The 23,028-nt window shown below is 40.1% G+C and overlaps 1 protein-coding gene across 1 annotated transcript in view; it reads right to left on the bottom strand.

The window, feature by feature from the left end:
- Positions 1-3,192: 3,192 nt before the first annotated feature.
- HS3ST5 (heparan sulfate-glucosamine 3-sulfotransferase 5) overlaps positions 3,193-23,028 on the bottom strand; it is a 297,958-nt gene continuing 278,122 nt past the window's right edge. Inside the window, exons 4-5 of the mRNA XM_069599194.1 lie at positions 8,530-8,668; positions 3,193-4,939 (exon numbers count right to left, since the gene is read on the bottom strand). Coding sequence (XP_069455295.1) covers positions 4,009-4,939; positions 8,530-8,636 — 1,038 coding nt within the window. The 5' untranslated portion in view covers positions 8,637-8,668 and the 3' untranslated portion in view covers positions 3,193-4,008. The remainder of the gene's footprint in view (positions 4,940-8,529; positions 8,669-23,028) is intronic.

Below are 23,028 nucleotides of genomic sequence, written 5' to 3'. Positions count from 1 at the left end.
TTTATTCCTTAAAGCTACGATAAAATGTAATTGGAAAGAAATCTTCAAAAGAATAAAACATAAGGAAATTGTTTTTGTAAGATGTGTCATAAGGCGCTTTTATTAGGAACTTAACAAATGATCTTTCTCTTTTTTTTTTTTTTGGTGTAAATTTCATCCTTGCACTAGCTGTAAAAGAAAGGCTTGTTATAAAAATTGATAAACAGATTCTAGGAGGCCTGAGTAACCTATAGTACTTAAAGAGAACAGTACTTTGAAATACTTGGAAGTAACACCAAGTTAGGAAAAAATATGCCAGTTAAGAGGCTTTTATTTGTAAATCAAGGGCAATTAGATATTTATTTATCAATGCATGGTTAGTATAGTTTGGCACTTTGGGAAAGTGCCATGAATTTGCTTTAAAATATTCTATATTTTCACCTTGCTAGCCCAAATTGCTAAGATTTCTGCTGTATTTAGTTATTTTTAGGGAAAATGTTCTCAGCAAAGTTTTCTTTTTTGCTTAAGACTGTAGTCTGTTCTCCTAAGGAGAAAATGGCTGCTGAGTATGCAAAGAGTACAAAAGAATTCAGCAGGAAGACACTATTTATGATCATTTGAAATTCTCCATCCCTGGAAAATTCTCAAATTAGGCTTATGAAAGCAATCCAATTTAGTAGGCTGCTAATTGGACAGAGCACAATCTTACTGGCAGGGTTGGAAGTTGGGCTGTACTTGTCCTAGATTCTTACCTTCCCTTAGTAGCATCCCAGGAGTCCTCCCCTGGTCCTCCAGGAGGGCCCTCATTCTAAAGGCAGGACCCCAAGCAGTGCTCTCATGAGGCTCCATCAGCTTTAGCATTCTGGCAAACCGGTCCATCACCATAAAAGTTACCCAATCTAAGATCAGAGGGGATTATGATGGGTTTACATGCTTTTGTTTTATCATAGATTAGCTAAAGACTCTGATGTCATAGATTTTTCTCTATACTACAGTGCAATGAGTAGAAAAAAATTAGTGCCTTCATCAGCTGAAGGGTTTTGTAAGATGATTTTCAGGAATTTGATGTCTGTCTAAGGGTTTGAATGTCTCTTTTTCTCTCTGTTCTCTGGTTTCTCTCATCCCATTGGGACTCTTGTTCCCATTTGTACAATTATAATTGGAATTCCCTGGCTTCCAAAATGATGTAGTTTTAACTTTATAATCCAGCAGAGACTTCACCATTGTTTAAACAGTTTTAATTTTTTTCTCTCTCTCTTTGCAGCTTGAATTGTTTTATAAAACTGTATGGTGCCACCAAGCCTCCAGAAGAAATGCAAAGTTTTCATAATATAAAAGGAATAACTTATTAAAGAGAATCCTAGTGGATCTATTGTAATGAGCTGTAGATGTCCGGAGAGGTTGGTTGCCAGTTTGATGACAACAGGAAACATTTTCTTAAACATGGAGGTTTGAAGCCTCTAGTGGAAACGTGCTCTTAAGTCATGGGATTTTTATTTCTACCTAGTTCAATCAGCAGTGGCTCTGGCTGTTTCTCTTTTTCATTTTTTTTTCACTGAAATGAAACCTGCCTCTAAAAACATCCTTCTAGGTCAAGATCTTTGTGAGGAGGCTCCCAGGTTTAAAACAATTCTCAGTTATTTAACAATTGGAAATTGCAGCACTTTTTTTCCTGTGTGTGATGAAGAAATACTTGCTTCCTGAGCTAAAAACAACAAATTATAAATGTCAGCCCAAGTCAAATAGAATCTTATAATCCACTCTGATATACACTGTTGGTAGCAGGAGCAAAGTTGAGGACAGATTTGGACTATAAAAGATTGTCACTGAAAAATTTCTATTCATTACTTTAAAAAATTTTTGTGAGTTCAGGAAAAGAGTGCCATTTTCCGATTTTACTGGTGGAACACCTAGGCTGAGGTTTTGAAATATCAGTGTTCCAGTGGGGCATACTTTGACATACTGGTATAAAATTGTATGAACTATACAGTGCTCTGGGAAGAGTGATAATAAAATTAATGATAATGTGTGATTATGTTCTTGAGTGTGGTATTAACACAGTTTATTCTGATGGTTAGCTGGGAGGGGAGGCATAGGGAAATCTGATGCTATGTTCCTTATATTTGATTTCATTCGCCCCTTTCAAGGAGAGTGACTGACATTCAGACACAAGACTCTCTTTTCAGAGTCACTGCTCAGTGAGTGAGAAGCTGGCCTGTCAGTGTGTGCTGGTGTCATGCCGATTCCATGCTGAGAAAACAACATCACTGCTAATTGAAACAGCAGAGATGATTACCAAGGCTGTAGCTTTAGAAGCAATAGATACCAACACTGAAGGGGAAAGGGCTATTTATTTAGAAAAGTTCACCATCAAATTACTGGACAGGATGAACAATTCATGGAGCAAATCAACACTTAGTACAATCAGAAAGGAATCCACTGTAATTTACCAGGCACTGTCAATGTGAACAAAACTCCTTCAAATATCTTCCACTGGATAAGCATCCAAGATTGTGAAAAATCCATCTCTTTCTCTCTCTTTTTTTTTTTTTGAGGGGGTGTTGATACCTCTTTCCAAGATTTTCTGCATTATATTTAAGCATAATACAGGGTATCTGATGTTAGCAAGCACCCAATTTAGCGTTAACTTCTCTGGGTGGAAATTGGAGCCATATGTTTATGTTAGTAATAGCAACACTATGTAATTTGATCATTTTTGAGCAGGCTGATGTTGTTTTATCTCAAAGAGGGAGTTCTGAGAGTTCGTATTTATTTTTGAAGCTTTGGCAGCTTACAGGATAGAGGCTACACAAATTTACTAATCTTATTTATTTCTCTATTGGTCTGACTGGGTTCAAATAAAATTGTGATTCTTCTATGCTTTGATTATGTTAAAGCATTTCTTGTCTGTCTCCCGTCACCAGAAGCAACTTTTTAATTGTTAAAAGTTGTAGTAGAGAAGCACTAGTGCTCTTTGAGGTGGCTTTTATACTAGATTTCTGGATGGTTGAGATATTTTCTAAAATATAGTCAACCTTACTTCATTACTCCATTGTCACAGGGTACAGAAACTCAATGGAGAAGGGCATCTTTCCAAGGGCTCTTTTTTTTTTTTTTTAATTTTTTTTTGTCATTATCTTTTCCAAGGGCTCTTGTGTGTACATAAACAGCTTTGACTTTGGGAGCCAGCAAGGGACACGTAAGACAAATGAGTAAAAAAAATTGCACATAGAGTAATTTTAATCCATTCCATTTTTTAAATACCACAATAAATTTAATTTTCACAATAAATTAAATAGCCATATTCAGTTTACAAAATAGAATTACTTAGTGTGAAAGCAGTATTTACAACTATATACATTATGTACATGACATTTCTCTTTGTTGACATAGAACATGGAAGCAAAAGGACTCCACTTTCCGACGTGTGATTGACATGCTACAAGTGACACCATGGTCCATACGAGAAAACAATAGTGCAAAATCACCACAGGAACTTTGGAATGATGTCAATTTTATGAGATAAGATTCTTTTAAATAATAGGAAAATAGTATTTTCTGTTTTCATGGCATCAATTCAGCAGCTGAATTAAAGAGTCAGCTTTCCCTTAGAAAAGTATGCATAACTGAATCCTCTACTTCCTGAAACTTCACAGCCATTGGTACATTTTCACATGTTCATCTTTTGGCTTAAATCTATGAAAATGGCAGGCGACAAATCCTGACTCGAAGGAAGACTAACTCTTTGAGAATAGCTGAAGTCACTTTTTCCCAGTACCGCCACCTCTTCTTTTTGTAAATAGCATAAAAGATGCAACTATGTAGACCGCAAATTGGTGTTTTTTTTTGTTTTTTGTAAATTTTAAGTAGAAAAAGAGCTGATCTTATATTTGGCCACACATTGCGTATGTACAAGTATACATGGAAAAATGACGTGGACAGTTGTGTCTAGGAAAAGTGCATATTTTAATCTAGAAGAGACATTGTCTGTCTCCAGGCACAACACACAGTGTTGTATGACTTATTATTTTAGGGCCAGTTCAATGTCCTCCCAGTGATCTGGTAAAATTTTTGATTGAAAGGGTGAAAGAATTTGCGCAATTTGGTAATGACAGAGGGGTCCACCTCTGGATGAATGCGCCCCTTGCTGCCCGCCAGGCACTTGTTAAAGATAATGTTAAATCGCAAGCAGTAAAACCCTCTGGTAGCATTGAAATACAAATTGTATTGACTTATCCTTGGGGGAAGATTTAGGAACTTCTCCACGAGTTGAAGTTCTGATAGGGGTTCCGTGATGAGGCGATCTCCATCAACAATGTGGAATTGCTCAATTGGAAAGTACTTCAACCACCTTTCCAGATGTTTGGTGTAGATGCTGGTTCTTACTGCCTTGTATTTTGTGTTCACTTCGCAGGTATTAGGGTCTATGGCCAGCTTCTCAAACTTGTAATAAGTTTTATTCTTCCTCTCCTTCCCCTCTAGCACCTGAGTGTAATCAGAAATAGCTCTTGTGGTTGGCTCCCTGACAATGATCAACAACTTGATGGATGAGTTCATTTTGTAAATCCTTTCCGGAACCTCCTCTGTGATAAAATATGCTGGACTCTTTTCAATTGTGATTTGCTGAGGGTAGGAAAAAGGCATCTTTTTCCTATACCACTCAATGCCCTTGGCATAATTTTCATCATTGTCAAAAAAGTGGATTTCTTGAGAGGCTTTGACCACTGCTGGATGGAGGTTCAGCATCTCAAGCAGGGCCCTGGTGCCTCCTTTCCTCACTCCGATGATAATGGCCTTGGGAAGTTGCTGGACCAGGTCATGAAGGTGTACCTGCTCCTTGGAAGAGTTGCCCTTCCGGAACTCGTGCAGTAGGCCACGCTTAAACTGCAGGGCGCGCAGGGGGAATTCAGCCTGACCACGGGCTCCGAATCGGCCTTCGATGGGGCAGATGGGTTGTAGCCTGTAAGCAACAAAGAGACACTCTAAGGAGCTCATTGCAACTAACTTCTCATTTCTCTGGTTCCTGCAAAAAGAAAACCACTGTTCCCTGCCTGCTGCAATCTATAATCAACATATGTTTGGGAAATTTTACTTTAAGCAACCCTGTATTAAATGGAGCACACATAATTGATGGGATATTTTTACTAGTGCTTCTTAAAATTTTTATTCACCAAGCACTTAATTAACTATAGCATGTACTGACATTCACAGTACAGGACAGACAAGTGACACCAACCATACTAATAGCCTTTTAACAGCTCACCAGTTAATATCATTTAGAAAACATGAAAGATGGAAGATTAGAATCTTCAGCTGGGAGGCTAAAGGGCAGCTAGGAGGCCACGTCCCGCGGGTTTCGTGTTGTATTATTTTATTACAGCTCAGCTGCACTCATATAACTCTGAAAATCTTTGAGATAGAATCTGAAAAGAGGTCCCAGTTTCTGCCCTTGACTATTTGCGTCATCAACCTGCAAAATTCCAATCTTGGCACTTGCTGAGCTTTTCATTCTATGAGAATTTCTGCCTTTGGCCCTGGGGACAGCTAGCGGAGTACATATTTCTTCAGCCTCTCTTTCTCTTTCTATCTAAAAAGGTCAGGCTTATGTTTGTACTTTGCTGAATGTAGGAGGAAATCCAATGCAATCAGCAAGTGCTGTATATCACCTATCACACCTGGGACCAGAAATCAACAAGACCTTGGCAGCCCCAGAAACCTGAGGTCCTCATTGCCAAGGGCACTTAAATCAGGGACTCAAATCTGTGAAGGAAGGCAGGCATTGGGTGGAGCCAGAAAAGAGGATTTCCATTGCAACGTTACCCTAAGCAAGGAACAGACACTGCTGCTTTTTTCCAGAGAGAAAGGTGTGGCAACAATCACAATGATTAGACTGGAGTGGCTATTTAATTTGGTGTGGCCAATTTATATGGTATACATATGGGTATAGTCTAGAATTGAACTGAAATTCATTGTAATTTTCCTGAGTTTACTTGGGAAGGCATTTTCACTTTCTTGTTAAAGGCTATAATATTAGTCAAAACGGCTGTTAAACCAGTTCCTCCAACTGAAGCTTCTTGTTACCCTAATAATTTGGAGTTGATGTCCTCCTCTCTGTAGGGCAATGAGGCTGTCTCTTGCTTTTCCCAAGAGACCCCATTGAATCTTTTTTATTTTCTGTAATGTTTACAATTAAAAGGAGAAGGGAGAAACCTCAAGGTTACACCAAGGCATTCTGCAGAACTGAGGGGAAGGGGCTTCACCTGTGCTGTTTAAGCAGCTCTCTGTTTTAATGCTTATGAACATATTTTATTTTTCAGTGAGTTTTTAAATGATTTTTTTTTAAAAAACTTTTGCTCATTGTGTGAAGCATGAACATATAGCACACTATTAAAATATGGTTTATTAGTTAATGTTTTAGAGAAAATGAATTTTGTTTTTATGGATTTGTTAATAGGATTGATGTGCTAGAGCTCTAAGTGGAAGATATAAAAGTAGCAATACATATATACTCAAAGTATGTTTTTAATTGTGACATTGATTGGGATGTCACAAATTCATCTTTTAGGTCTTGCTGGGCTCTAGTTGAGAATTAAACCCAAATTCCTTAAGCCATCCATTGAATGTAATAGACAGACTTTTCTCCTAGGCATCTTGAATGATGCTGTCCTTGGAAGAAGTGAGGAAATGGTCAATCAAATGTTTTCCTGCAGGACTTGATTCTCTCACAGAACCCAGGTTGAGAGAGGCTGAAACACTCTTTGCCTTGTTTGAGCCGGAAAGAAATTTCCCTACATCTAGAAAAGGCCATTTTCCTTCTTTCCTTTATTTACCTTTTACCATGGGAGCTCACTCCCCACCGAACAATTGCTTTTTGGATTTCCTTATTCAAGATAAGAGAAAATATCATATTATTTCTAATACCTAGAGAGCAGGCATGGACCCCAGACTGAAAAATAAGAAATTTTGGGAGTGGAAAGGACAGGAGAAGTAACTGAGCTCAGCCTCCTACCAAGAGAGCAGGCTCTTCGGTTTCTAAAGGACAAGCTTATGTCAACCTGTGCCAACTTCTGCTCAGACTCTCAAGTGAGAGGTTTTGAGGAGCAAAGCAATCCAAGTCCTTATAAAAGCTACCCCATTAGAGACTAGAGACCAGGTTAAAAATGGAAAGTTATCAACTAAATAACTAAAGTGCTAATGATCATTAGATCAATTATTCAAATTAAATGATTAAAACAAATTAAAATATTAGGAAGAACTTGATATGAAAGTTCCATTATGGACACAGGACAGTGGCACCACATCAAAGCTTTTCACTAACAACAAGCACTACTTTAGGGAACCACTTGGAGTTAGGGATAAGCTCTGGGCTATATTGTTTCCCATGGTTAGCAACTAGTGAATAGGAAGTTTACTCAGGAATTTTGAATTGAAAAGCATCAAAGGGCTCATTTTATCTATCAAAATTAACACTGGCTGAAGGAAAAAACCAGTATATTACTTGTTAAATATTTGTGTGATAAGATCTATAGAGAAGAAAAATTGTAAAGAAGATATTTTTATTTTAGTGTGTGGCTGCACTTTCATAGGGCTTCCCTTGTGGCTGGGCTGGTAAAGAATCTGCCTGAAATGTGGGAGATTTGGGTTCAATACCTGGTTGGGAAGATCCCCTGGAGAAGGGAAAGGCTACCCACTCCAGTTTTCTGGCCTAGAGAAGTCCATGGGGTCACAGAGAGTTGGACACGAAATGGGAATTGAATTGTCTTTTAAGTGCAAGAAGTAATTTTAAAGCGCAAAGAAGGAAGCTTCCCATTTCAGAAATTAACTTCTGAGTCCTTTCCAATCATTCCAGAAATGGGACAACCCAGAAGCATTCAATGTGAAGCTAGCTGACATTGCCGGGACTTCCGCAGGTCTAGTGCCTTTCAATGCTGGCTTAGTTAGAGCAACACCCTAGCTCTGTAAATTTCCTCTCCATGGATTTTCCATTGCTTTCTGGTAATTACTCTGAGTGACAGCCTCCTTGTCTGGTATGTTCAGTTCCTAGAAACCAGAGCTAATTAACATAGTTAAAACTCCCCAGGCCTGCAGCCATCTTTCCAGGGCAATGGATTCCAAATTTGATGAGCTCCTTTACAGGCTCATACATGATTTTAACTCTCTTGGTAGCACATTAATTGTCCACTTATAAATTTCAAAATGTAGATACATAAATACATCATCACTATTTGGCTACGGCTAGAGGTCAACAACCAGATGCACACAGAGCTCTAGTATATGACATTTTTACTGTACATTGCTTTATCCCTTCTCTGAAAACAAACATCAACACACACAGAATACAAATGAATCTTGACAAACATCTTAGTTTGAGCAACTTGGATCTCTTTCTTTGAAATGCTCAATAAATCAAAATCAATGCTGCAGAAAAATGTTTCTTGGGAATGCTGAGAGAGGAAAACAAATGGACAGATTTAAAATTATGTCCTAAGGAAGTTTAAATCAAGAGACATGGAAAGTCACATGGGCATGAGTATGTGTTTAAGCACCTACCTATCCAAGCTCCCAACTCTGGCGACTAGATACAGGAGACTTCCAACGGCAAGGCTTCCCAGCACCAGGAGCTTCTGTCTCAGCCACGCCTGCTGTTTGAATAGCATGGCCCTCCATCAACCTTCAGGACTCCTGTAGCCTGAGAGACGGGGACAGAAGGGGATGCATCAGAAGTCATCTCTTACTGGCTCTGTTGACTGTCACAAAGCCATGCAGGGGTGGGAATACAGGGATTAAGTGATGTCACACAAAGAACATCAATGCCGCATCAACCTTAACAATGTTCATGGCACAACAGGTATTTGGCAAAACTTACTTTCCTTCTCTTGGTACATGTTTTAAGATCAAAACTAAATTAGACACAAGATACTAACTAGAAGGACTTGTTAGGCAATTATCAAAGTAAATTAAAATGCAAAAATCATTTTAAATATATATATATATAGTTGTTGTTAATCATTCAAAAATACTGATAAAGTGAGCAACTGAGCAACCTGAGGTTGAGCAGCAGGGCAACCAGGAAACTGAAGGTTCTATTTTGGTATAGGGGGATGAATATAGAAATTGGGATCCTCTCTCAGTAAGTTATCGTTTGGGGTATAACAATGCCATGCTTTACTGACATGTTTTTTGCTTTGTTTTAGTTGTGAATGGAGGAAGGGGGAGAGATCAAGGCTCTGTCTTGGGACTCCCCTGGCAGTCCAGTCAGGACTCTGTGCTTCCAGTGAAGGGGGTGCCGGGTTTGATCTCTGGTTGGGAAACTGAGATCCCACAGGTTGAGTGGTACAGCCAAAATTTAAAAAAAAAAAATTTTTTTAAAGCTATGTCTTTACTTACTGAGGTTATCAGTGGGAACTGTCAGGACCTCAAATGTATGGGGACAGTGGCTCCAAGCAACTTGATGTTTCCCTTCATTGCCTCTGCCCAGACCTGGGTTGGAGTGGCAGATTCTAAAATCATGCTCAGACTAGAAGCCCCTGCTACGTGACCCCCTCATGGCTCTCAATGAATTTAAATATGGTCGGTCTTACAGGTCTTGCTCTAACACCAAGACAGGAGCTTACATGGAAGCTTTGTTTTCTTTTATCTGAAATAGGGCTAGCTGAGGAGAGTAAGGCTTTATCAGTGCTGTTATTAAATTTTGGGAAAATCCAAGCTTCCAATTCAGGCTTTCTTATTAAAAATAAATCCAATTCCCTTTTCAAGATAAGATTGTTCGCTTCTCAATGAAACTCAAAATAGTAACCCCAGAAGAGGGACTACAGCAATGTGTCACGGTGAAAAACTCTTTTGCTGCAATAACCTCTCGTATTTGCTAAGTGAAGATTTTCTCTGTGCAAAAAGATTATACCTGGATTGACTGCTTGATTTATTTATTCATCAAGAAATACCGAGCCCTGATAGCCTTTCCAGCTTTTCTACCAGGTTTATGGGGAATTCCAAAAAAGATTTGAATGAGTCTTAGCCCTTGGAAAATTAGTAATGTGATTCAGGAATCATGAAACACTTATTCACAATAATGTATGAATAAATGTGGGGGAAAATGGAAGGAATGTTTAGGTATGTGCCTTTGAGGAAGTGCATGAGTTGGCGAGGAGACTGTAGGCGGGCATCCCCAAAAGGGAGAGGGAAAAGAAGCATTCATCCAACACACAGTCACAAATATTTATTGGAAACAACTTATGTGCTACGTTCTGCCCTGGGCGCCCCGGAGGCAGTGCCAACATGGGAGGCGACAGTCTAGTGGAGAAGAGAGAAACACCACCAGTAAATGCAGGAGTTGCATGCACCTTCAGATTGTGATAACAGAAGGAAAGTCAAAGCGCAGCGAGAAAGAACAATAGGGGGAAGCTACTTCAGTCCTTCCTGAAGGAGGGGCTTGGCTTAGACCTGAAGCATGAGGACAGAGGAGGGCAAGAAGGTGGGCTCAGTCAGAGGACCCAGAGCACACTGTGGAGGGAAAATGGGTGGCTACTTTGAGAAGGAAAGGAAGGTTGGTGTGGCTCGACACAGGAACTGAGGGGGCAGGAGAAAGGGCTGAGAGCAAAAGGGAAGAGGAGGTGTTCAGAAGGGTCTTTGCAGGGTCTGGGTGAGCTCAGGGTTCTGGCTGTGCATGGTCTGCGTTGTGTGTTGGTAAAATGGGAAAGAAAAGGGGAAGAGTAGATGAGGTTTGATGAGACCTGCTATATGACAAGAATATCGTCCAGGTGGTATTTCAGGAAATTGTCAGAAAAATCCTATGAGGCAGATACAGCTATTTCCATTTCATAAACAGGAGAAGGGAAGCACAGACAATTTTCTGTAACTCGCCTGTGATCACACAACTGACAGGTAATGTGGAGGCAAAGGCAGTAACTTATGTTGCATAACTCAGGGCTTCACTGAAAGAATCAGTTTTCTCTCTCTGGGTTGATATCTGAAGGCTTCAATTAAGTGATTACCTGCCTTCAGCATAGGACTCTGATTCCTGTCAAAATGCAAATACTGCGGTAATATGTGGAACTGGGTGGTGGAAAGAAACCTGTGCTCAAGTCTCCTGGTTAAGTTCTCCCCTGAGTGAAATTCTAGCGGCTGCTCAGATTCCCTGAACCTTTATTCCTTCTCTATAAAATGAGAATTTCAGGAAAAAAACATCTATCTCTGTTTCATCAACTATGCTAAATCTTTTGACTGTGTGGATTACAACAAACTGTGGAAAGCTCTTAGAAAGATGGGAATACCAGACCAGCTTACCTGTCTCCCGAGAAACCTATATGTGGGTCAAGAAGCAACAGTTAGAACCCTGTGTGGAACAACTGATTGGTTCAAGATCGAGAAAGCAGTATGACATGGCTGTCGGCTGTCACCCTGTTTGTTTAACCTATACACTGGGCACATCATGAGAAACGCCAGGCTGGATGAGTTACAAACTGGAATCAAGATAGGTGGGATACCACTCTGATGGCAGAAAGCAAAGAGGAGTTAAAGAGCCTCTTGATAAGGGTGAAGGAGGAGAGTGAAAGAGCTGTCTTAAGACTAAATACTAAAAAAACTAAGTCATGGCGTCCAGCCCTATTACTGCATGGCAAATAGAAAGGGAAAAGGTGGAAGTAGTGACAGATTTTCTCTTCTTGGACTCCAAAAATCACTGCGGATGGTGATGGCAGCCATGAAGTCAGAAGGCAACTCCTTCTTGGCAGGAAAGCGATGAAAAAACCTAGACTGTGTTGGAAAGCAGAGACATTACTCTGCTGACAAATGTCCGTATAGTCAAGGCTATAGTCTTCCCAGTGGTCACGTATGGTTGTGAGAGCTGGACTGTAAAGAAGGCAGAACACCAAAGAACTGATGCTTTCGAAATGTGGTGCTGGAGAAGACTCCTGAGGGTCCCCTGGACAGCAAGGAGATCAAACCAGTCAATCTTAAGGGAGATCAACCCTGAATATTCACTGAAAGGACTGATGCTGAAGCTGAAGCTCCAGTATTTTGGTCCTCGGATGTGCACAGATGACTCATTGAAAAAGCACCTAATGCTGGGAAAGACTGAGGACAGGAGAAGAGGGTGTCAGAGGATGAGATGGCTGGATGGCATCACCGATGCAACGAACATGAACTCGGGCAAACTCCAAGAGATGGTGAGGGACAGGGAGGCCTGGCCTGCTGCAGTCCATGGGGTCGCAAAGAATCAGACATGACTGGGCAACTAAACAACAACAACGACAAAATGAGACCAGTCTCTAACGTCCCTGCTCCTTAGGGCTATAATGAGAATGAAATAAGTTTTCTACAAACGACATCACTACACAAAGGCCAGACTAACATAAAGGATTCTGTGTCACTGTGCATGTGTGCATGTTCAGTCCCTTCAGTCCTGTCTGACTCCTTGTGACCCTTTGGACTGTAGCCCACCAGGCTCCTCTGTCCATGGAATTACCCAGGATTGGGTCGCCATGCCCTCTTCCAGGGGGTCTTTCGGACCCAGGGATCGAGTCCGCGTCTCCTGTGGCGCCTGCATTACAGGAGGATTCCTTACTGCTGAGCCACTGGGGACGCCCGTGTGTTATTGTATCTTAGTGTAAATGAATTCACTGTGTGCTTACAAACAGTGTGACAGAGTGAAAGCTCTGAAGAGGGATGGCTACAAACGGGAGAGGGGGGAAAAGCAGTGGTGAAATGTGCTTGCCCGTGGCCTCAACAGAGGTCACCAGCCTCACACAGAGGAGCAACTTGGAAGGAGGCTGGGGTCACTTGGCCTCCTCTGCTACCTAAGTGTAGTACCCATTGTTGTTGTTTAGTTGATAAGTTGTGTCTGACTCTTTTGCAACCACATGGATTGTAGCTCACCAGGCTTCTCTGTCCATGGGATTTCCCAGGCAAGAATACTGAAGCAGGTTGCCGTTTCCATCTCCCCGGTATCTTCCTAACACAGGGTTCTTTACCACTAGTGCCACTTAGGTGAAATCTCTTTCTGTTTTGTGTGTGTGTACATGCTCAGTCATGTCCAACTCTTTGCAACTCCATGGACTGTAGCCCGCCAGGCTCCTCTGTCCATGGGATTTTCCAAGCAAGAATACTGCAGTGGGTTGCCATTTCCTTCTCCATCTGTTTTATAATCACTCAGATTACGCGCTAAGAGCATCAGAGCAGCCTCAGAATAAACCATGTTCAAGAAAAGCCAAAGATATTTGGTACATTTAACATTCAAATGCCTCTGTGGTTTTCTATGACATGAAGTTCTCAAGCCTGTGCCATGATGGAGTCTTAAAAGCTGGGAGCTGCAGGTCTTGGTCCAGGAGTACAATCAAAGAGAAGACACGCCGCCTGACCCTTACAGACAATGCCGTTAACCTGGGGAGAAGGTTAACTGCTTCTCCAATCCCCTAAGTCCCTTCCCTTCAGCTCTGTATGCCAACTTAATGGATAGTTTAATAATCTTTCATCAGAGCACTCACACTGGTAATAGGCAATTTATATAAAATTAAAGTTTTAAAAAATTTATTGTCTCTTTTTATTAAAAAAAAGTTAAAGACCTACAGTGACATTTAAGCCCTCCTTTATCTCCAGTTTTCAATCTTCCAGTGTCTTTCATTTTGCATGCCAAGAACAGCACAATTATAGTTTCTCCAGACTACGAATGGTTTAATAGACATAGTATCTTAGCTGAACAAAGAAGAGTATCTAAATAACAGAGTATGTGGCCAGAAATGACAAACTGTAGAGACATCTGGCTGTTTCTCCAAAGCAGCACTAAGCAAAGAAGGAAATGATTCCCAAGCTCACACAAAGAAATAAGGGAATTCAAAAAAGTGATAATAAAGATACACTCAAGTGGTGTTCAAAGGCTCGTAGACATAGTTACTGCAAGCCCCTGGTACTAGTAAAAACGGTAACAAAAACAACAGCAGTAAAGCTCATTAAAAATGACTGAACTTATATACCAGAATTATTCCAAGGAAATTATAACTCTCTTCTGAGTATTAGCTCATTTATTCAGGGCAACAGCCTTATGGGGTGGGCAGGAACCACATTTATTCTTTCTTTTTTTTTAAGATGTATTTTTTACTAATTTACTTGATTGGAGCATAATTGCTTCACAATGTTATGTTAGCTTCTGCTGTACAGCGAAGCTAATCCACTGTGTGTGTGTGAATTCTGTCACTGAGTCATGTCCGACTCTTTGTAAACCCATCGACTGTAGCATGCCAGGCTCCTTTGTCCATGGGGTTCTCCAGGTAAGAATACTGGAGTAGATTGCCATTTCCCTCTCCAGGGGATCTTCTGGAATCAGGGATTGAACCCCTGACTCCTGCATTGGCAGATGGATTCTTTACCACTAAGTCAACAGGGATATGACTACATATATCCCTCCCTCTTGAACTCCTCCCAGCCCGCCTCTCTAGGTCGTCGCAGAGCGCCAAGCTGAGCTCCCTGTTACCCAGTATCTCCCCATTAGCTGTCTGTTTCACACACGGCAGTGCAGAGACGTCAGTGTTACTCTTAATTTGTCCCACCAACTCATTCTCCTGATGTATCCTAAAGTCTGAGGAACCACATTTATTGAGCCCTAGTCTCTGTGTTTCTTTCACATTTATTATCTCATGTAATACAACAGGCCTGTGAAGTATTATTCATTCTATTTTTTTTCTGATGGAAACTAAAGAGCAGAAAGATGAACAAATTATTTACCCAAGGGCATATATGGCTGGTAAATACAGGAGGATTTAAATTAAAAATTCTCTGATCTCAAAGAACATCACCCCTTGATTGCAGTGTCACTCCCTCAGGTTTGGGTGCTCATCTGAGAGGCTCCTTTTTTGTTTTGTTTTGTTTTGTTTTGTTTTAATTAAAAATTTCTTCCCATTTTATTGAGATATAATTGATGTAGGAATGATGCTAAAGCAGAAACTCCAGTACTCTGGCCACCTCATGCGAAGAGTTGACTCACTGGAAAAGACTCTAATGCTGGGAGGGATTGGGGGCAGGAGGAGAAGGGGATGACAGAGGATGAGATGGCTGGATGGCATCACTGACTCGATGGACGTGAGTCTGAGTGAACTCTGGGAGTTGGTGATGGACAGGGAGGCCTGGCGTGCTGCGATTCATGGGGTCACAAAGAGTCGGACACGACTGAGCGACTGAACTGAACTGAACTGATGTAGAGCATATCATAAGTTTAAGGTGTATAACATAATGATTTGCCTGACATCCATCATGAAATGATTATCACACTATATTTAGTGACCACCCATCATGTCACAGATACAAAACAAAAGAAAAAGAAAAAAATATTTTTTCCTTGTGAAGTCAACAACTTTCATATATAATATACAACAGGATTAATTACATTTATCATGTTGTACATTATACCCCTAGTACTTATTTATGTTATAACTGGAAGTTTGTACCTTTTGACCATCTTCATCCATTTCCTGCCCCTTATACCCAACCCCTGCCTCTGGTATCACAAATCTGATCTCTCTTTCTGTGAGTTTGTGTGTATACTTATTTTTTGAAGTATAACTGACCTACAACACTATGTTGTTCCTAATGCACAACACAGTGATTTGATATTTCTGTACATTTAGAAATGATCACCACTGGGAGACTCTTAATAAATGCTTGTTTACTGACTGATGAGAACAGATAAAACCACTTATAACTCACCCCAAATTTCCTTTCATTGTATCTTGATGTAGAAGACAAGGAGGTGAAAACCAAAAGAGGAAAATTCATGAAGGGGTAAATAAAAAAGGGCTATTTACGTGGCTTTAATCTAATAAAAGGAAGAAAAATATTAATAAATAATGATAATAATGAAGGTAATATTTTTATAGTTTACAAAGTATTTTTCATATGCAGTAAACTGTTTATGATTAAAACCAACCAGAATCATGGAATGCCATTTATTTTCCCAATAATTCAAAAACTGACTCTGCTTTTGAAAGATTTTATAGTAGATGATCAAAAGAGCTGGTTCTGTCACTCAGTTCAGATTCTCACGTTTTGTTCTCTGTACGATCTTGGTTAGATATGTCTATTGTCCCCTCATTATCACCCTGTCTCGTCTTTCCTCCCCCCAGCTCTTGGCCCACATCTTTCCTTTCCCCTGCTCTTCTCCCCACAGCTTTACTCAGTGACTGGGTCCTCATCTGCTGACGGGATTGCCCTGCCCAGAAACCTTGAAATCCATCCTCCTTGGCTCTACCCCGCCAGTAACATTCTACCTCCAGGGCACTATTAGGATCTACCTACTTCTCCACACTGTCATCTGTGATTGCCTTGGTACAGGCCGCACTCTCTCTCAGATTTTATAGGCTCCTAACTGGTCTCCCCACTATCAGTTTTGCTTTTTGCCTCAATTTATTCTCCATATTGAAGACAGAGCAGTCTTTCCAAACAGAAATTTGATCATATTGCCTTCAGGCTTAATACTCTAATGGGTCCCTATTAGCCACAGGGTTTTAAAGGCCTTTTGACTTTTTCTACCACAGTTCCTCACCAACACGACCTCTCCCCAGTATGGGCACGTGCAAACTTCAGCATACGGAACAGCTTGCAGGTCCTTTGAATAGATCACGGTCAGCTTTGCATGAGGGCCTTTCCACAGCAGGTTTCCCGAGCCTGAAAACAGTAGCTGCGCCTCACCTATCAGTGCCTTCTCTACTGGGTCTGGGGCACCAAGGTCGTATCCCAGTAGGATAATAAAGCCTGCCCCACAGAACTTCCGTGAGGGGCAAAGGAGTATGTCGAGCAATTAGAACACTGGCACCGCATGATGCTCAATAAACATTCGCCACATATACTGATGCTGCCTCTCGCCAGGTCTTGGATTAATTCCTATCTTTTAGATCTTAGGCTCCTTGGGAAGGTTGGCTTACAGATTCCTTCCCTGTGTCACAACAGCATCCTTTATTTAATTCATTGAAACCAAACTTTAATTGCTTGTGTATTGTGTATCCCTCTAACCAGAATGTAACTTCCATGAGATGAATGACGGTGCCTTGTTCATTATTGTATCACCAGCACTTTAAGGGCCATAGATACTCTGTAAATAATTACTGAACAACTGAATCAGCTAGATGGAATGAACTTTGACTATCTTAAACAGCTATGGTATCTAGATACCACATCTCCTTAAGTAGGTAACAGTAGTTTATCTTTGTATAGTACCTTGCAGGTTTATATATGCTATATGCCTATAATAACCTAATTTCCCGCAACTTTTTATTTTGAAAAAGAGTTTTGAGTGCTTACATATCCTTCATCTAAATTTACCAGTTGTTAAATTTTGACACATTTGCTTTATTTTTCTTTATAGAAACATGTATTATTTTTATCAAATCACTTGAGAGTAAGTGGCAGATTATCAACATTTCAGGATGCTAGAAGATCCCCACCCGAATTCACACAAAGTCCTGTGATATAAGTGGGGCAGTGGGTATTCTTGGGCCTAGAGAAGTGAAATGAACTGCTCAAATCCTCAAACTATTAAGCCTGGAGTTGCTAACTGCTAGTTTCGAGCTTTTTATACTCTACAACTCTGCCTCCGTATTAAGTTCATTTAATGTTGAAAATGTTATAATAGAGTTTATTAATAGAGATGGATATATCACTTATCTTTTCTTAAACATTCAACTTGTACACTCTGATGACTTAGATATAAAAAAAAAATTGGAAAAGTGGCAAATGAGAAAAATTTCTTGTCCTGTCTCCTATTTTACTTTTCTTTTCTCAATTCTTTTAAATAAATAAAAATAGAGAAAGTTATTTTTATACAACGTGAATAGTGGCAGCATCTGATGATGCCAACCCATTGGAGGGCTGGAGCTGGCTCACACTTCGTAAGCCAGTTGTTAAAGCCTTGATTAAGAACTACATCACAGAAATTCACAAAGAAATTAAGAAACAAAGGCAACAAATATAGAAAACATTATTTCCTAATTATTGTACTATTTTTACTATTATCTGTGCTCTTGAAATTGTGTATTATACAGTGGAGATACCACTGTGCAATAGGAGCTCTGTGCAATTAGGTCTCTTCCTAATTCCACACTTATTGAATTCACGTGGATAGTTTAAAATTGGCCATGGAGGGAGGATTTACACAACTGACACTGACAAATGCTACAGACCGTCCCCTCTCCCCGAGAGCAGGTTGCACACTGCTAATTATGCCCATTCACTTTCTCTTTTATGTAGTCATTAATCACATGCTTTCTGAGTACCCATGAGTGTGTTGTGCGCTGCCAAGTGCTGTCAGGGAAAAGGAGACTGTACCTATCCATCTACTCCCCTTCCCTTTTTAGCCTCCTCCTCTATTCTCCTCCCATTCTAAAGAGGCCTATATTCATTTGGAGGCCCCAGTAATCCGTTTTTTTTTTTTCTATTTTCACTTTTCTAGGTCTTTTCTCCTCAGCTTTCTGTGCCTCCTTCCAGTTTCCCTCTGCATCCTGCTGCTATGTTCTTTAAATAACAGAGCTTAAGAAGAAAGAAAGCAGTGCTGGTTTTTGTATCATTGATAACAAAAATACAGCTATGTCTTCAAAAAACCCTTCGAGTATTTAATAAATCTGTAAAATAATTTATAATTAGTTTGCATGCAAGATGATTCTAAAAGCCTTCATTCTTGGGCAGGCTAACATTTTCTTAAATAATGGTATTATTAACATGCTTATTTTCTTGGGCTCTAAAATCACTGCACATGGTGACTGCAGCCATGAAATTAAAAGATGCTTGCTTCTTGGAAGAAAAGCTATGACCAACCTAAACAGCATATTAAAAAGCAGATACATTATTTTGCCAAAAAAAGTCCATCTAGTCAAAGCAATGGTTTTTCCATGTATGGATGCGAGAGTTGGACAATTAAGAAAGCTGAACACCAAAGAATTGATGCTTTTGAACTGTGGTGTTGGAGAAGACTCTTGAGAGTCCCTTGAACTGCAAGGAGATCCAATCAGTCTATCCTGAAGGAAATCCGTCCTGAATATTCATTGGAAGGACTGATACTGAAGCTGAAACTCCAATACTTTGGCCACCTCATGTGAAGAACTGACTCATTTGAAAAGACCCTGATGCTGGGAAAGATTGAAGGTGGGAAAAGAAGGGGATGACAGAAGATGGGATGGTTGGATGGCATCACCAACTCAATGGACATGAGTTTGAGTAAACTCCGGGAGTTGGTGATGGACAGGGAGGCCTGGCATGCTGCAGTCCATGGGGTTGCAAAGAGTTGGACATGACTGAGCAACTGAACAGAACTGAACATGCTTCAAAGCATTGCTCTTTTTATTACCTGAGACTCCTCTTTCTTCTGAATTGCAATTCTTTCTTTCAGAACCAGAAGGGCTCCACCAAATTCCGACCTCAAGATAACTGCCTACATTACCATTCCTCAACAAATGTTTGCTCAGTGCCTGCCACATGCCAGGGACTGAAGATGCCAAGAATGACGTGGAGGACCCATATCCTGTGTTATTACTCTGATCATCTTCTTGCATTCAAAGTCAACTCTTGTACAAGCGCAAGGAAACTGTATCTTTCCTTACACACAGAGCTCTGATCCTCTTGAGCTGGCAGTGAAGGAAGACTCCTCACAGGGAGAGGGTCTACTGGACCTTAGAGTCTCATCACTTAGGAGTGGGCCTTAAGACCCACTCTCCTTGGATGGTCCTTGCCGTCTACCCAAGTAGCCACAGTCAGACTACTCTCTAAAATACATCAGTCTTCTCTTAACAAGACTCTTCTCTTCAAGATGTCCTTCAAGTGAAGACTTTGCTGGGGATGTTTAGATCAGAATTTGCCAAAGGAACAACTCACAGCTAGACTGGGCTAGCTCTTGGGCATGTGACCTGTGTATTTGCAGGGCTCTGTGTCCAGAAGGGCCCAATGCTTGAATTAATTTTCTGCTTTCACTGTCTTGAAATTATTTCTTTTGTCTTGAAATTCTTAATAATTTTTGAATAAGAAGTCTACTTTCATTTTGCAGTGGGTCCCACAGATTATGTGTATAGTCCTGCCACCAGACCTTCGGGCCTTCAGAGTATGGATTACTAGTGTGTAAGCTGCGAGTCTGCACAGTGGTGCCTCCTTTTTCCAGACACTTGGCTTTTAGAGAGACACTGTCTTAATACCATCACATAGGAATACAGTCCTTCACATCTTGTTACAGCATTGGGATTCCATTCCCCTTTATTTCTCCCTCTTACTTCTGTGGTCCTCCCTGAGGCCCATCTTTTTCTTGGGTACCCAACCCTGGGAATAGTGCCTGCCTTCAGAAACAAGATAGCTATATACAAAGCCTTACAATCCTAAGTACAATGACCCTAGGTTTAGTGTGTGACACACAAGAATAATGTGGTCACACACACACACACACACACACATATACCCTCCAGCAGAGGGAATCCATTACAACAGATTAGTAGGAGGAAATCCTCTGAAGTGAAAAGGGCAGTATTATAATCCTGATCATGCAGATGAAAAAATGCACAGACCCAAGGACTACAGAATCTGCTCTTATTGGATGGCAGAAAAATGTCTCCTCCCCTCGATGCTCCCTTTAAAGTAAAACAAAACAGGAAGCTCATCTGCTCATCTGCTTTGTGATTTTGGGTTAGTCACTCACCCTCCCTGTTCTTCTGATTTTTCCTCCCAAGAAACAAAGGGCTTGGAAAGACGAGTTTAACAATCCCTTCTGGGTCTAAACTCATACACTAAGGGATTCCATCAGATTAGCACTGAATAAGTGACCTTATCAAGAACACTAGGAAGTAAAGACTACTGCAGAGATGGGGGCGGGGCGGGGGGGGGGGGTAGGTGTGTGGAACTAGTACCTGAGGTCAATATCAGTGTTTACGTTTCATTTTAAATAGTCTTTATCTCTTTCAAGATGGCTGTATCACATTCTGCCTATTACTGCCTATTACTGTGAAAAGTGATTTTCATTCAAAGACATGAAATTTCTTTGAAAAGAAACTGACACTTAAGAAAGATTCTACTGATTAGCTTTCAATTTGCCAGGCTGTTGGGGAGCCCATAGAAATCACATTTTGAAAAAAAATTAACCAAGGGCAGCTGAGGAAAATTGTTGTAAAGAATTCTCTCTTTTTTTTTCTATTAAAATGATCACGCAAGAGAGTGTAATGAGAAAGAAACAAATGAAGAGGGGCTCAGAACAAGGGCATGGGAAGTGGTGTCCTGCACGTGTCAAGTCGAATGTAGAGATGCCAGTGTAGGTTAAGAGGAAAAAGAACACCATTTGTTATATTAAGCAGAAAATGTATCAGCCAGGATACTCATAATTGCTCTATCAAATGGCTAAGGAAGCTATTTAACTCTGTTTCTTCAGTTAACCATGAGGGGTTAATATTAGAAATGAAAACGAAAAAAGTTGATAAATTATACAGAACTGTAGAGTTTATTACTGCTCCGTGCTGAGGGCTTATCCTCCTGGGAGTTATTGCAGGAGCAGCTTTGAGCAAATTCCAAAATTTCCAACAGGTTCTCCATTTCTTCCCTCCATTCAGCTTCTGATACTGTGCATACATATTTTACCACAGCTACCATTATTGCTTTAGCTTGAGTAGTCCTCTTGCTCTCTGTCTGCAGGAGGATACTCATTTTGCATTTGTAATTACTAAACTTAAAAGGAGCCAGTTGATTCTGTTTCTGTTTCAGGGGTCTCATTTAGTAGACTGATGTTTTAAGGAAAGAGATAGGAACTGAATTTCATTTTGGCATGAAATACCAATTACTCTTAATCTCAGTATCTCATTGGTATATGTAACTAATGTTTATAGAAGAAGGGTGGTGTTTTTTCCTTCCTAAAGTTTCTTTTCACTTTATTAAATAGATGCTGGAGTTTAGTAAACTTGTCATGCTGGCAAGTTCAGAAGCAGAATCTCTCCTGCTCTAATCTTGTATTTATACAGACAAGTGTGAGTTGGGGAGGTAATAATTATACAGTGATTAAGTGAAGATACATGGTTCAAGCAGATCTTTCCAGTAATTTAGGCTCAAGACTTAAAGAGGTCAAGTTAACTGAATAAGCCCTTCCCTCTGCCTTGTATATCAGTTTGATAGTAATCAGTCAATTTGGTAGTAATCAATTCTACTTGTCACACTCAGTAACAGTTGAGTGTATTTATTGCAAAATCAAGTATAGTATTAACTAACAGACAAAAAGTCAACTCTTAAATCCAATTTCTTACCTCACAAATTTTGTTTTAATTTTGGTAAGGATCAAGATATGATATATATAAAAAATACCCCAATGCCACAAAAGTGAAGAATTAAACCTTTAGCAAACTGATGATACAGAAATGTAAGTTGAACTCAGAAAATTCAACATGTTTAACATAAAATTTTAGTGAATTTATATAGGTACAACCTCCTAAAAACTTTAGAGATTTCCACTTAATCATGAAAACACAGTGTTCATAAAGTTACTATTTGTGTAGCACTTTGCAGTTTTTAAAGCTCTAGTTTAAACATTATTTTATTGGATTTTTCACAGAAAAGATATGACATAACTATTTCATTCTCTATTCTCTAAATGAGGAAACAAGTGCCTGGCTGTTTAGTACTAGGTCCACTTAGCTAATGCCTGGCAGAGTTCAAAATAGAATCTAGCTGTATTGACTTAAGTATTTGTGGGGAAATTCATCCTCTTTCTATGAAGATTTGGTATTCATTTTAGAACCAGGCCTAGATGCTCACTCATTAGTACAAATCTAATCCTTGGGTGCTATAGATTTTGAGAGTTCCACAGTGATTTTTGTCAAAGTATAGAGCTTGGAAGAAAAAAGAGGTCTAAAGCAATCTGGAATTAATAAGTGTTGATATCCTTTCTCTCTCTCTCTCTGGTTGAGTCATCCATTCTTCCCAGAAAAATATCCTGATAGGATGAGAAGGATGACAACACATTCATCAAGGATAGGAAAGTGAAAGTGAAGTCGCTCAGTTGTGTCTGACTCTGTGATCCTATCAGGCTCCTCCTTCCATGGGATTTTCCAGGCAAGA

The sequence above is a fragment of the Ovis canadensis genome, chromosome 8, assembly GCF_042477335.2.
Source record: "Ovis canadensis isolate MfBH-ARS-UI-01 breed Bighorn chromosome 8, ARS-UI_OviCan_v2, whole genome shotgun sequence".
NCBI classification, from domain to species: Eukaryota; Metazoa; Chordata; class Mammalia; order Artiodactyla; family Bovidae; genus Ovis; species Ovis canadensis.
This window is presented reverse-complemented; position numbering and strand designations above follow the sequence as displayed.